This window comes from Euprymna scolopes, unplaced genomic scaffold (genome assembly GCF_053919585.1).
Source record: "Euprymna scolopes isolate OS-2025 unplaced genomic scaffold, ASM5391958v1 sca16, whole genome shotgun sequence".
In the NCBI taxonomy this organism is placed as follows: Eukaryota; Metazoa; Mollusca; class Cephalopoda; order Sepiida; family Sepiolidae; genus Euprymna; species Euprymna scolopes.
In genome coordinates this window covers 168,445-184,921 of record NW_027633169.1, presented here as the reverse complement: position 1 = coordinate 184,921, position 16,477 = coordinate 168,445, and the positions used below count along the sequence as shown (strand labels likewise).

At 32.2% G+C, this 16,477-nt stretch overlaps 1 protein-coding gene across 1 annotated transcript; it reads right to left on the bottom strand.

Moving 5' to 3' along the window:
• Nucleotides 1–14,248: 14,248 nt before the first annotated feature.
• Nucleotides 14,249–16,036, bottom strand: LOC145273784 (beta-lactamase domain-containing protein 2-like). The gene is made up of 2 exons (XM_080127121.1): nt 15,771–16,036; nt 14,249–14,633 (listed from the first exon to the last, which is right to left on the bottom strand). The coding sequence occupies exons 1-2, from the start codon at nt 16,002–16,004 to the stop codon at nt 14,451–14,453; spliced, it is 417 nt and encodes a 138-aa protein (XP_079983247.1). The 5' UTR covers nt 16,005–16,036; the 3' UTR covers nt 14,249–14,450.
• Between the last annotated feature and the right edge of the window lie 441 nt (nt 16,037–16,477).

Genomic DNA, 16,477 nt, shown 5'->3' with positions numbered 1-16,477 from the left:
GTGTTTGCTTCTCATTTTCGCTTTTTCTCTCATAAGTGTTTCGCTAATGTGAAAAAGAAAACATGTTCGAACGTTTGCTGACATTTATTGGATGTGTTCCTACCAGTATTTTGCTTAATTTTCGAGTTTGGAGCGATTATCGAGTCTCACAAGATGTCTGTAAAATGTCAGACACTTCTTTATTGTTCTAACTTAAAACCGTGCGCTACTTTTGTTTGTGTTAAATAAACGTTTTAAAATAAGTTAAAACAACAAACATGTGATCTAGGTAGGTAGAAGAGTAACTTTTCTTGCCTTTGGTAACATTCATTTTCTTATATATTTATTTGTTCACTACTTTTTCGTTTTGTTCTCTTGAATGCGAAATATTCGCCGTGGAATTTCCACGGGTCACGATTATTTCGTTTTATTAATCTTAAGTTTCATAGAATAAAAAGTTCAGACACAACTTTGTCGAGCCATTTATTTATTTAACTTCTGTTTGACCCCGGCACGTGCAGTGCACAGAACACGACCCTTACTCCCCTTCCCCCACTTTCTCTCTTCTTCAGCTTGGTGACAAGAAGCGATGCCTATGTGTGCGTGCGTGCGTGTATGTGTGTACGTGCGTGTGTGTGTGTGTGTGTGTGTGTGTGTGTGTGTGTGTGTGTGTTGTCGGTTTCACCAAAATTTAAAAAAATAAAAACTTTTTTCCCGACCGGCCGGATTAGGGTTGTGAGGTGTGGTTAGAGTTTATGAAAATAAATGTTAGCAATAAAAACTTTTTAAAACCAAGTTAGAAAAAAGAAAACAATTTACTTGCCCACGGAGCCCCCGATTCTTCTTCTTTTTTTAGGCGATGTAATAAACCATATTTTTGAGTAGGGTTGCCTCCTCTCTTCATTTTGGTTTGTATATTTTTCATGTTGCAAAAATGCTCCCGGGAGATCTTTTTTAGGATTCTATAGGTTTTCTTTTTTTTACACTTTTTATTATCTTCGAAAAATATAAAATAAAATGTAAACAGGCAGTTTACGATTTGAAATGCATCATTAAAATGATAGTTCTTTCAACTTTATATTTTTATTTCGTCGTCTTCAAGTCCTATGTAAATAAGTTCTTGATGAGCCGTTCCTCTTAAATAATCCAATTTACCAAATTTAAACTTCTAACGATTACTATGATATTGTCCATTGACTACTGTACACACTTTAACCCTTATCCTCGAGTGGCCTCTGGGACTTGATAAGTAGTGATTCCTATATAAAATAAAAAAAAATATTTCACTACTTTGATGGTGAATCTATAGTCAGTCTGTGCTGATTTTCCTTGCGATATTCGTTTTCAGCATACCTGAACACACTGAGGGTTGGCCCCTTTCATATGCCGCCTGTTTAAACATGGTCGCCAGTGATTTACATTTCAAAATACACGCATTAATAAAACTAGCTCCAAAACTAGTAGTCTGTCTGTCTCTGCTAATTTTCCTTGCGATATTCGTTTTCAGCATACCTGAAAAACTGATGGTTGCCCCCGTTCATATATCACCTGTTCAAACATGCTCGCCAGTGATTTACATTTCAAAATACACGCATTAATAAAACTAGCTACAACAGTATTTGTCTGTGCTCATTTTCCCTGCGATATTCGTTTTCAGCATACCTGAAACAAAAAGAGGGTTTGCCCCTTTCATATGCCACCTGTTCAGACATGGTCGCCAGTGATTTACATTTCAAAACACACGTATTACTATATCGAAAACTATTCGTCTGTCTGTGCTAATTTTCCTTGCGATATTCGTTATTAGCATACCTGAACAAACTGAGGGTTGCCCCCTTTCATATGCCGCCTGTTCAAACATGGTCGCCAGTGATTTACATTTCAAAATACACGCATAATTAAAACTAGCTCCAAAACTAGTAGTCTGTCTGTCTCTGCTAATTTTCTTTGCGATATTCGTTTTCAGCATACCTGAAAAACTGATGGTTGCACCCGTTCATATGTCACCTGTTCAAACAGGGTCGCCAAGGATTTACATTTAAAAATACACGCATTAATAAAACTAGCTCCCAAAATAAACTCTGTCTGTGTTTGCTAATTTTCCTTGCGATATTCGTTTTCAGCATACCTGAACAAACTGATGGTTTGCCCCTTTCATATGCCGCCTGTTCAAACATGGTCGCCAATGATTTACATTTCAAAATATACGCATTAGTATCTCGAAATATACGCATTAGTATCTCGAAAACTATTTGTCTGTGCCTTGCGATATTCGTTTTCAGCATACCCGAACGATTTTAAAATGGACAGTCCGAATGTTAACGAACCACACACACACAAAAAGACACACACACACACGTAAACTCAGTGAAAGTGTCTACTGTCGATAAGGTAGTTGTAAATTAGATTACTGGCTCTTATGAGTTTTAGTCTAACCATCCTTTACAACTGTGATACAGTAGAACAGTCCGTCTCTGGACAATTAGCAGTGTATCGCATAACTCAATGACAGTGTCGAATGTTGACTAGCTAGTTGTAAGTTAGGTTACTGGCTCTGATGAGTTACACTCTAACCACCCTTAATAACTGTGATACAGCGGAACAGTCCGTTTTTGGACAAGTGGCGGTGATCGCATAACTCATTGAAAGTGCCGAATGTCTATTAGCTAGTTGAAACTTAGATTACTGGCTTTAATGAGTTTCAGTCTAACCACACTTAATAACTTTGATACAGCGGAAGAGTCCGTCTGTTTCGCATAACTCATTGACAGTGTCGAGTGTCGATTAGCTAGTTGTAACTTCGTAGCCGAATGCCCCTTTAAGAAGAGACTTGAAGATAATAATTATTGTTATTTGTATTGTTATCCTTATCGTCCAGCCATGCACGTGCAGAAATCCATTTCCAACTCAACTGTGTTAAAAAAACTTACTTCAACAAGACAAGAACGCCGACACTCGACTTCGCACCGATACGCGAATGACGATTCATAGAAATTAAAGCTGTTGATTTTATGTATTGAATGTTACAACTTTGCCCCCACTCCTACACACACCCAGACACAGCGACGAACGAACTTGGCGACGCTTTCGATTGTAAATATAAGAGCGTTGTCGGCGGCGACAACCGGAAATGGCAAATCCTGTGTCAGTCAGATTTGTTTATTTCACGGCAATTTGAACTGCGAAATAATTCGTTTTAACTAAGGAGACCTGTGGAAATTCTAAGGTTAATCCTTCGGAGTTAAGACAACAAAGCGTAAAAGTTAAAAAAAAACAAACAAATATATAATATATAAATGTTACCAAAAGGCAAGATAAGTTACTCTTCTACCTACCTGAACAAGTGTTTTAAGTTCTGCTGCGATATTCGTTTTCAGCATACCTGAACAAACTGAGGGTTGCCCCTTTCATACGCCGCCTGTTCAAACTGTTCAAAAATGGTCGCCAGTGATTTACATTTCACAATACACGCATTAATAAAACTAGCTCCAAAACTATTTATCTCTGCTAATTTTCCTTGCGATGTTCGTTTTCAGCATACCTGAACAAACTGAGGGTTGGCCCCTTTCATACACCGCCTGGTTAAACTGTTAAACAGGGTCGCCAGTGATTTACATTTCAAAATACACGCATTAATAAAACTAGCTCCAACACTATTTGTCTCTGCTAATTTCCTTGCGATATTCGTTTTCAGCATACCTGAACAAACTGAGGGTTGGCCCCCCTCATATGCCGCCTGTTCAAACATGGTCGCCAGTGATTTACATTTCAAAATACACGCATTAATAAAACTAGCTCCAACACTATTTGTCTCTGCTAATTTTCCTTGCGATATTCGTTTTCAGCATACCTGAACAAACTGAGGGTTGGCCCCTTTCATAAGCCGCCTGTTAAAACTGTTCAAACATGGTCACTAGTTATTTACATTTCAAAATACACGCATTAATAAAACTAGCTCCAAAACTATTTGTCTCTGCTAATTTTCCTTGTGATATTCGTTTTCAGCATACATGAAAAAACTGAGGGTTGGCACCTTTCATATGCCGCCTTTTCAAACATGGTCGCCAGTGATTTACATTTCACAATACACGCATTAATACAACTAGCTCCAAAACTATTTATCTCTGCTAATTTTCCTTGCGATGTTCGTTTTCAGCATACCTGAACAAACTGAGGGTTGGCCCCTTTCATACACCGCCTGGTTAAACTGTTCAAACAGGGTCGCCAGTGATTTACATTTCAAAATACGCGCATTAATAAAACTAGCTCCAAAACTATTTGTCTCTGCTAATTTTCCTTGCGATATTCGTTTTCAGCATACATGAACAAACTGAGGGTTGGCCCCTTTCATTCACACCCTGCTCAAACATGGTCGCCAGTGATTTACATTTCCAAATACACGCATTAATATCTCGAAAACTATTCGTCTGTCTGTGCTAATTTCCCTTGCGATATTCGTTTTCAGCATACCTGAACAAACTGAGGGTTTGCCCCTTTCATATGCCGCCTGTTCAAACATGGTCGCCAGTGATTTACATTTCAAAATACACGCATTAATAAAACTAGCTCCAAGACTATTTTTCTCTGCTAATTTTCCTTGCGATATTCGTTTTTAGCATACCTGAACAAACTGACGGTTCGAGTTTTCCGGGTACGGTTTTTCCGGAGACGAGTTTTCCCGGGACAAGTTTTCCGGGCACTGGTATAAGTGCTATGGGTTCATGAGAGCACATCCCATTAAAGTACTTGTAAACAGGGATGCAACACTGAGGCGATGGGACAGACGTTGGGGATTGACCTATAGCACGCACGGGGCCTATTAGATTAGATACTCTTTTTTTAGTTGTTTTTGTGCTCAACGATAAAAACCGACTTCTTCATTTGTGTTTGCTTCTCATTTTCGCTTTTTCTCTCATAAGTGTTTCGCTAATGTGAAAAAGAAAACATGTTCGAACGTTTGCTGACATTTATTGGATGTGTTCCTACCAGTATTTTGCTTAATTTTCGAGTTTGGAGCGATTATCGAGTCTCACAAGATGTCTGTAAAATGTCAGACACTTCTTTATTGTTCTAACTTAAAACCGTGCGCTACTTTTGTTTGTGTTAAATAAACGTTTTAAAATAAGTTAAAACAACAAAAATGTGATCTAGGTAGGCAGAAGAGTAACTTATCTTGCCTTTGGTAACATTCATTTTCTTATATATTTATTTGTTCACTACTTTTTCGTTTTGTTCTTATTGAATGCGAAATATTCGCCATGAAATTTCCACGGGTCACGATTATTTCGTTTTATTAATCTTAAGTTTCATAGAATAAAAAGTTCAGACACAACTTTGTCGAGCGATTTATAATCGATTTCATTTAACTTCTGTTTGACCCCGGCACGTACGATCCTTTCTCTCCTTCCCCCACTCTCTCTCTCTCTTCTTTAGCTTGGTGACAAGCGATATGCTTATGTGTGCGTGCGTGTGTGTGTGTGTATGTGTGTACATGCGTGCGTATGTGTGTTGTCGTATTCACCAAAATTTAAAAAAATAAAAACGTTTTTCCCCGGCCGGCCGGGTTAGGGTTGTGAGGTGTGGTTAGAGTTTATGAAAATAAATGTTAGCAATAAAAACTTTTTAAAACCAAGTTAGAAAAAAGAAAACAATTTACTTGCCCACGGAGCCCCCGATTCTTCTTCTTTTTTTAGGCGATGTAATAAACCATATTTTTGAGCAGGGTTGCCTCCTCTCTTTATTTTGGTTTGTATATTTTTCATGTTGCAAAAATGCTCCCGGGAGATCTTTTTAGGATTCTAAAGGTTTGCTTTTTTTTTTACACTTTTTATTATCTTTGAAAAATGTTAAAAAAAATGTAAACAGGCAGTTTACGATTTGAAATGCATCGTTAAAATGATACTTTTCGCTAGTTCTTTCAACTTTATATTTTTATTTCGTCGTCTTCAAGTCCAATGTAAACAAGTTCTTGATGAGCCGTTCCTCTTAAATAATCCAATTTACCAAATTTACACTTCTAACGATTACTATGATATTGTCCATTGACTACTGTATGTACACACTTTAACCCTTATCCTCGAGTGGCCTCTGGGGCTTGATAAGTAGTAATTCCTTTATAAAATAAAAAATATTTCAATACTTTGATGGTGAGTCTATAGTCAGTCTGTGCTGATTTTCCTTGCGATATTCGTTTTCAGCATACCTGAACAAACTGAGGGTTGGCCCCTTTCATAAGCCGCCTGTTAAAACTGTTCAAACATGGTCACTAGTGATTTACATTTCAAAATACACGCATTAATAAAACTAGCTCCAAAACTATTTGTGTCTGCTAATTTTCCTTGCGATATTCGTTTTCAGCATACATGAACAAACTGAGGGTTGGCACCTTTCATATGCCGCCTGTTCAAACATGGTCGCCAGTGATTTACATTTCACAATACACGCATTAATAAAACTAGCTCCAAAACTATTTATCTCTGCTAATTTTCCTTGCGATATTCGTTTTCAGCATACCTGAACAAACTGAGGGTTGGCCCCTTTCATACACCGCCTGGTTAAACTGTTCAAACAGGGTCGCCAGTGATTTACATTTCAAAATACACCCATTAATAAAACTAGCTCCAAAACTATTTGTCTCTGCTAATTTTCCTTGCGATATTCGTTTTCAGCATACATGAACAAACTGAGGGTTGGCACCTTTCATATGCCGCCTGTTCAAACATGGTCGCCAGTGATTTACATTTCACAATACACGCATTAATAAAACTAGCTCCAAAACTATTTATCTCTGCTAATTTTCCTTGCGATATTCGTTTTCAGCATACCTGAACAAACTGAGGGTTGGCCCCTTTCATACACCGCCTGGTTAAACTGTTCAAACAGGGTCGCCAGTGATTTACATTTCAAAATACACCCATTAATAAAACTAGCTCCAAAACTATTTGTCTCTGCTAATTTTCCTTGCGATATTCGTTTTCAGCATACCTGAACAAACTGAGGGTTGGCCACTTTCATACACCGCCTGCTCAAACATGGTCGCCAGTGATTTACATTTCCAAATACACGCATTAATATCTCGAAAACTATTCGTCTGTCTGTGCTAATTTTCCTTGCGATATTCGTTTTCAGCATACCTGAACAAACTGAGGTTTTGCCCCTTTCATATGCCGCCTGTTCAAACATGGTCGCCAGTGATTTACATTTCAAAATGCACGCATTAATAAAACTAGCTCCAAGACTATTTTTCTCTGCTAATTTTCCTTGCGATATTCGTTTTCAGCATACCTGAACAAACTGAACGGTTCGAGTTTTCCGGGTACGGTTTTTCCGGAGACGAGTTTTCCCGGGACAAGTTTTCCGGGCACTGGTATAAGTGCTATGGGTTCATGAGAGCACATCCCATTAAAGTACTTGTAAACAGGGATGCAACACCGAGGCGATGGGACAGACGTTGGAGATTGACCTATAGCACGCACGGGGCCTATTAGATTATATACTCTTTTTTTTGTTGTTTTTGTGCTCAACGCACTTCTGATGGTCCTTTTGGGCTAATTTTTCGATATTTCTCTTCCAGAGGGTCGGGTTTTAATATGATACCAAGTTTGTGAATTTTTGTTGCGTTTGTCAAAAGTTTTTACCAGACACACAAACATACATACATACATACATTTTCGCTTTTATATATATAGATAAATAGTATTTATAATTTTTTATTCGATAGATTGGCCTTTTTAAAGCCAAATTTGGCCTTTTTAATGCTGAACTGTTTTTTTTTTCTCATCTACCAATACCTACATCCCCTCTTGTTTGGACTTAGAAATTTTCAATTGAATACACGCTGAGATGCCTCTCATTCAGAAATCACTGGCGACCATGGTTGAACAGGCGACATATGAAAGGGGCGAACCCTCAGTTTGTTCAGGTATGCTGAAAACGAATATCGCAAGGAAAATTAGCAGAGACAAATAGTTTTGGAGCTAGTTTTATTAATACATGTATTTTGAAATGTAAATCACTGGCGACCATGTTTGAACAGTTTTAACATGCGGCTTATGAAAGGGGCCATACCTCAGTTTGTTCAGGTATGCTGAAAACGAATATCACAAGGAAAATTAGCAGAGACAAATAGTTTTGGAGCTAGTTTTATTAATACGTGTATTTTGAAATGTAAATCACTGGCGACCATGTTTGAACAGTTTAAACATGCGGCTTATGAAAGGGGCCATACCTCAGTTTGTTCAGGTATGCTGAAAACGAATATCGCAAGGAAAATTAGCAGAAACAGATAGTTTTGGAGCTAGTTTTATTAATACGTGTATTTTAAAATGTAAATCACTGGCGACCATGTTTGAACATTTTTAATATGCGGCTTATGAAAGGGGCCATACCTCAGTTTGTTCAGGTATGCTGAAAACGAATATTGCAAGGAAAATTAGCAGAGACAAATAGTTTTGGAGCTAGTTTTATTTTAAAAGCAATATGGCGGCCTCGATTGAATTTTGTTTCTGGTTTTATTTCAGCCTTTGGATCTAATAATGTGTTCTATATAAAAAATAAATAGTTTTTGTGAATGTTTGTCTGCCAAAAATTTTACGCCTCTAAACTACACATTTATTTGGACTCTTTGATATATAATTCTGTTTTATTTATTTATTTTTTTCTTTTTGTATTTTTAGGTACAAAATAAGATGACCAGACTTCATAAGAAAAAACCTCGGAGCGGAACGACTATGACCAAACATCAGATATTTTTTCAAATCTAACGAAATAAACTTTCTAAAGACTTCTTTTTAATAGCACGTCGAGGGAAATGAAGAAAAAATGGCTAAAAATAGCCAAAATTGGCGAAAGAGAAGTAGCTAAAAATAGCTAATAAAACCGGCTTTTTTTTTTTCTAAAGAAAAAAAATAAATGAGCCCAGATTTACACGAATTCAGAAAAATTATATTTTTAATCCACTAAAAGAAAAAGATTAATTAAAAATCCATCCATTTCTCTTGGCAAAAAAAAAAAAAAAAAAATACTGAAAACCTTATCAGGTTTGTATCGGTGCGTGTATGTGCAAATTTGCGTGCAATTTTTTTTTTTTCGTATGTTTGTTTGTGTGCGGAAATTAGAAATAAAAAAATATTAATTAAAAAAAAGTATGTCTCTGACAAAAAAAAAAAAAAATTGGTTCTCCTGTATCAGATGTCTCCCTGATTCTGCTTATGCCTCTTCCGATTCACATGCCTCTATTCCGGATTTGTGGCAGCGGGCCGACATAGGTGTCTTTTTTTTTTTTTCTATCAAAGCGACCATAAACAATTTCTTTTTTAATATTTAATATATTTCGAACTGTTTTTTTTTTAATTATTGCATAATAAAGAACAATTGAATTAAAACAAAAATAAATTTTTATTTCGAATTGTTTTATCAAGTCAAAATGCTATTTGAAAAAGTTGTCAAAAAACAAATATATAATAAATAAATGTTATCAAAAGAAAGATAAGTTACTTTTCTACCTAACTGGATAATTTTTTAGCGTTTTTATTTACTGTAACATGTTTATTCAGCTCGAAAAACATGCAGTGTTTACAGATGTATTGGAAAATTAAAAATGGCGCTCGACTTTCTTGAGTAAGTTTGGGAAAATGAGTTTTAAAAAAATATATAAAAGAAACTCGCTCAATATATGTTACCGTGACATAGGCTGGGTTTTTAACAGTATTTTATATAGTTTCTTATATTTAACTCATTTTCCCAAACTTACCTTGTTCAAGAGAGAGTCGGACGGCATTTTAAATTTTCCAATAAATCAGTAACCATTGTATTTTTTTCGAGCTGAATAAACATGTTACATTAAATAAAAAACACTAAAAAATTATCCAGTTAGGTAGAAAAGTAACTTATCTTGCCTTTGGTAACATTTATTTGTTATATATTTTTTTTTCGGGGGGGGGGGTGACAACTTTTTCCAATTTATGTGTATAGTAAGACAAACCACGTTTTTTATTTGAATAAAATGTTTAAAAATCTTTTCTAAATTTTAAAAGTTTTTTTTTATAGTAATAAAGTAAAAATATATATATAGTGTCGGCAAAAAGAATATATATATATATATATATATATATATATATATATATATATATATATATATATATATAAAAGGGGTTAGAACAATCTATATGTAGGTTACACACTTTTTGACGACACTTACGCTTGAATAAAATTTAAATGAGAAATTTGAACACTTTCAAGTGTCAGCACCAGAACAGCACATACATTTCTCCTTTCTTCTATTCCGAGGCATTACCTCCATCATGACACCAAAATTATTTGATTAAATAATTCGAAATAATAAATATATTTTTTTTTAATCCAATTATTTTTATTCTGCGATCGTTTTAGTATATATATATATTAAAAAAAAAAGTCCACATAGGTCGGCCTGCTGCTACGAATTCGGATTAGGAGCGCAAAAATAACACAGGCAACAGTAGAATCAGGGAGCCGCTACAGGAGAACCAAAAGCTCATTGTAAAAAATTTAATTTTCAAAAAAAAAAATTTTTCAAAAAATTAAAAATACAAACTAGCAAATAAATATAAAATTGACGGCTCGTTAAGAGCGGTCGATTCGAAAAATCGAAATTTTTTGCACGGACGAAAACAATGCTGAAACGAAATCACACTTTAATTGGAGACTTTTTAAAAATAGAAAAGTTTATAAAAAATATATGTGTATATATAAATAAATATATATATATATATACGTTTTTCCGCGGTCCCATACACTCTCATAAATATATATATATATATGCGGGGGGTGTAAATACACATAAAAAAAAGACAGATGAAAACAAAATTTTTTTTTTTTTTACTTTTAATGGTTATCCTATTTCATGCATTCGCATAATAAAATAATATTTCATTCATTTGTTTTTCTTTTTTCTTTGTTAATTTTTTAATTTCTATTGTTTTTTTGCGTTTGCTGAGAGAGAGAGAGAGAGAGAGAGAGAGAGAGAGAGAGAGAGAGAGAGACAGACAGACAGAGAGAGAGACAGACAGACAGAGACAGACAGACAGACAGATTAACTTTATTACAAATATTGAAAATTTTGAAAAAACAAATGGTTTTCTCAAAATTTATATATATATTTAATCTTTTTAAGATTAAATATATATATAAATTTTGAGAAAACCTTTGAGAAAACCATTTGTTTTTTCAAAATTTTTTTACCCATGGGTTTAACCTGTATCTATTTATCCAATAACAACTATATATATATATATATATATATATATATACATGTGTGTATATATATGTATTCATACATATATGTATCCATATATATATATATATGTATTAATATATATTATATATATATATATATATGTGTATTAATATATATATATTATATATATATATGTATTAATATATATATATATTATATATATATGTATTAATATATATATTATCTATATATCTATAAAAGTGAACGTGTCTGTCTGTCTGTGTGTCTGTCTGTCTGTGTACATTTCCCTACGCAATAACTCTGTCAATTTTTAGTCTATAGACTCGAAATTTGAAATACCGGGTACTGAGATTTGGGAAAATCGATGTGACGGGTGTCAGCCAGAAATTTGGCTGTTAAGGGGTGAAATTTCAACGATTTGACCTTTAAGAACTCTACCAAACTCCTCCGACAATTTTGGGTCTAGACACTTGAAATTTTAGATATAGGTTCCTTGAACCTGGATCTAACTTAATAAAGTGATTTGAGCCCGAAACTATAAATTTTAAGGGGTCATAATAGGGGTCAAAGTTTTAAAAAATTAACCATTTTTTTTTGTTTTTTTGCTTTTTTTGCACAGCATACACCTCCAAACACCCGAGCAACGCCGGGCACCCCTGCTAGTATATATATATATATATATATAATATATATATATGTATTAATATATATATAATATATATATGTATTAATATATATATGTATTGATATATATATATATGTATTAATATATATATATATGTATCAATATATATATATGTATTAATATATATATATGTATTTATATATATATGTATTAATATATATATATAAATATATATATATTAATATATATATGAATATATATATATATTAATATATATATATGAATATATATATATGAATATATATATATTAATATATATATATTAATATATATATATATATATATATATATATATATATATGAATATATATATATATATACTAGCGGGGGTACCCGGCGTTGCCCGAGTGTTTGTTTCCGGGACGGGGGGGGGAGTTTTAAAAAATGTTATGGTAGGTTTTAAATAACTTCACATGAAAGAACTACGAAGCCAAACCGGTGTTCTTTTCTCAACTGTTCCTTGTGAACGATCCCCAAACGGTGTTAAGTGGTGGCAGGGGGGGGGAGGAATTTATTAGAGAGAAAATATTTTACCACTTCCATTGATCTTAACCGATTTTGGCCGTGACTTCTCAGCAGAAAAAGTATAGAAATCTAAGATTATCGAGGAATTTGAGAAATAATAAGCCTATAACACACCTCAGATATTGTTCTGCCGTTTGTGCATATTATATTTGCATGAAATATCTTGATTTTTAATCCTATTAATGTCAAAATCAGACGGGAAAAAATGAGTTCATTTTATTTATATAGAGAAGATTAATATATATATATATATATGAATATATATATATATTAATATATATATATATGAATATATATATTAATATATATATATATATGATTATATATATATATATATATTAATATATATATATATGAATATATATATATATTAATATATATATATATATTAATATATATATATGAATACATACATATTAATATATATATATATATATGAATATATACATATTAATATATATATATATGAATATATATATTAATATATATATATATATATGAATATATATATATTAATATATATATATATGAATATATATATATGAATATATATATATATATGAATATATATATATTAATATATATATATATGAATATATATATATGAATATATATATATATATGAATATATATATATGAATATATATATATGAATATATATATATTAATATATATATATATATATATATATGAATATATATATATTAATATATATATATATTAATATATATATATATTAATATATATATATATGAATATATATATATGAATATATATATATATGAATATATATATATGAATATATATATATGAATATATATATATGAATATATATATATATATGAATATATATATATGAATATATATATATGAATATATATATATATGAATATATATATATATGAATATATATATATATGAATATATATATATGAATATATATATATGAATATATATATATATGAATATATATATATATATATGAATATATATATATGAATATATATATATATTAATATATATATATATGAATATATATATATTCATATATATATATATGAATATATATGTATATGAATATATATATATGAATATATATATATATGAATATATATATATGAATATATATATATGAATATATATATATATATATATATATGAATATATAACTACTTCATTTACTCACAGAAATTTAATATACGAAAGTATAGATTTATGCGTAAACTTTAAGTATTTACTTCCAAAGTGCTCAATACGTAGGTAGAGCTAGTTAGTAATTTATAAAATATATATGGTGCATAAGCCTGACGAATCCTACAGTGGATGAAACGCAGAATATTCAGTGTAGCTTAATCGCCATATATATTTTATAAATTACTATATGAATATATATATATATGAATATATATATATATATATATATATGTATGTATTAATATATATATTAATATATATATATATGTATTAATATATATATATATATATATATTGACAGAGTTTCCCCACTCTTCATCTGTGCCTAAATCTAAATGTAGATTCCATGAGCAAAGCTTCTTTCTTAGAACTGCACACCTGTGGAACTCTGTTTTATTTACCTGCTTTCCAGCTGACTACAATATGGCCATCTTCAAGTCCAATGTAAACAAGTTCTTGATGAGTTGTTGCCCTTAAGTAATCCAATTTACCAAATTTACACTTCTAAAGATTGTCCTTTTGACTAATTTACACTCTTTAACCCTTATCCTCGAGTGGCTTCTGGGTCTTGATAAGTGGTGATTCCTTTTTACAAAATAAAAAACAATAAAGAAAAGGTCATACACATGTTTTTGTTAGTTTTTTGCTTTTAATATAGGGAAAATTCTGAACAAGGACAAAACACTTAAATTTTGCACCAGAAAGTTCCTAACGGGGTCACACTTCAAGCATAATCAAAAGCTTAAAATTCATTACCAACTTTATTTAGAAAACAATGTGATAGTCTTTTAATCGATTAAAAGACTATCGAAGAATCCACCGCGAAGCCAATCAGTTCCCAGTTTGGATTTCCGCCAAAGAATCATACAGCGCCTCGCTCAGTCTCGTATACAATCGGCCGATGTGGTCAAACATAGCCAGGTTGTTTGTAAGATAGGCAATTCCGAGATTGTTTTGTCGGTCGGCAATACCCATCTGACCACCGAAACCCGGATGTCCAAACATGGTGTTACCCTGAAAAAGAAATTTACATCATCTATATATATACAAGCGAAATAGGATTGAAACCGCTATCTTCAGACAATTCTCACCTGGAACCGTAGGGATTCAATGTCTCTATCCACTGCGCCACGGGCCCTGAAGAGCGATCAAGGTTGGATTATGTGGTCTTATAAACCCATGTTTATTCATTATCTGATCCTACCCAAAGCTGGCCAGAGACTTACTTGGCTAAAAACGTGGTGAGACGACAACTATGGAAGGCAGTGGTTGCGTTATTTAGAAAGCCATTCTTAATATTTAGAGGGGAGAGAATTTTTAAACTTATCTGTATTTTCACCTAACAATTTATTAATTCTTAATATAGAGAGGGAGGATAATATTTTTCCATTATGGAATAGGGACCGTGCCGAAATACAAATGTTATTATTTAGAAAGCCGTTCTTAATATTGGGAGAGTGATCCTTTTTTAAATCTTCTGTATTTACACCTAACAACTTATTAATTCTTAATATAAGGAGGGTGATAGTATTTTACTATTATGGAATAGGGACTGTTCTGAAATAAAAAAGTTATTTAGAAAGCCATTCTTAATATTGAGAGAGGAAAGAATTTTTTAACTCATCTGTATTTTCACCTAACAATTTATTAATTCTTAATATAGAGAGGGAGGATAGTATTTTGCTATTATGGAATAGGGACCGTGCCGAAATACAAATGTTATTATTTAGAAAGCCGTTCTTAATATTGGGAGGGTGATCATTTTTAATTCTTCTGTACTTTCACGTAAGAATTTAATAATTCTTAATAGAAGGCAATTTAATAATTCTTAATATAAGGAGGGGGGTAGTATTTTACTATTATGGAATAGAGACCGTTCTGAAATAAAAAACTTATTCAGAAAGCCATTCTTAATATTGGGAGGGGAGAGAGTTGTTTTTAACTCGTCTGTACTTTCACCTCTCTTAAATCTTCTATACTCACACCTAACAATTTAAGATAGTATTTTACTATTATAGAATTAATCAATTTCTGGAGGTTGTCCTATACATATGAAATGATGCTGACGAAAGTGATGAGGAGGAGAAGGACGAACGAAGGGGAAGTTTCCGATGAAGTCACAGAATGACAGGAAATCATTACGAAACTTACCTTCGGGGATTTAATCAACATGAGGCCGGGTCCGAAAGAATTATTAACGCCGATCACAAGATCCAAACCTTTCACGAGCGGCACCTCCATCGCATCCAATGTTGATTCCTTGAAGAGAGTTTTGTTCTCGTGGACACCTCCATTCGAAATGATTCCGTAGAGCTTAGCGATCCCACGTGCAGTGCCATAGCCGTTGAAACTTGACATAGGGGTCAGGCGTAATTTGTAGTCCATGCATGCATCGAAAGGTGCATCATTCTGAAAAGATAAACATAAAATTACAATTTTTGAATTTTTCACATATATATATATATATATATATATATATATATATATATATTAAGTAATGTGATTTACAATTTAAAAATTAAAAAAAAAAAAAAATTTTTTAATTAAAAAATCAAATTTTAATTAAATTAAAAATCAGTTTCATAAGAAGGAACAACAACAAAGTCAATTATCTGTACGATCGTTTCGGAAATCCGTGCTTTTTATTTGTGGTATACATGAAGTCACGTAGAACAATTATACATAGTTTTTTTGGTAAGCACGGTCTCCTCATCAGCAAATTTAGGAGGATTTCTATTGAATTTACAAGACACCAAAAATAAACCTAGCATTAAAAGTAAGGCAGATGAATCTGAAAAATTGAAGTAAAATTAGTATAGGTTAGAGATAGAAATGAGTAGAAAAAATATATATTTTTT

Excerpts from the sequence above, each read along its gene's own strand:
- LOC145273784 (XM_080127121.1), bottom strand. The coding sequence starts at position 16,004 with ATGGACTACAAATTACGCCTGACCCCTATGTCAAGTTTCAACGGCTAT. Across the intron at positions 14,634-15,770 it reads TGTTGATTAAATCCCCGAAG|GGTAACACCATGTTTGGACA; the intron begins GTAAGTTTCGTA and ends TTTCTTTTTCAG.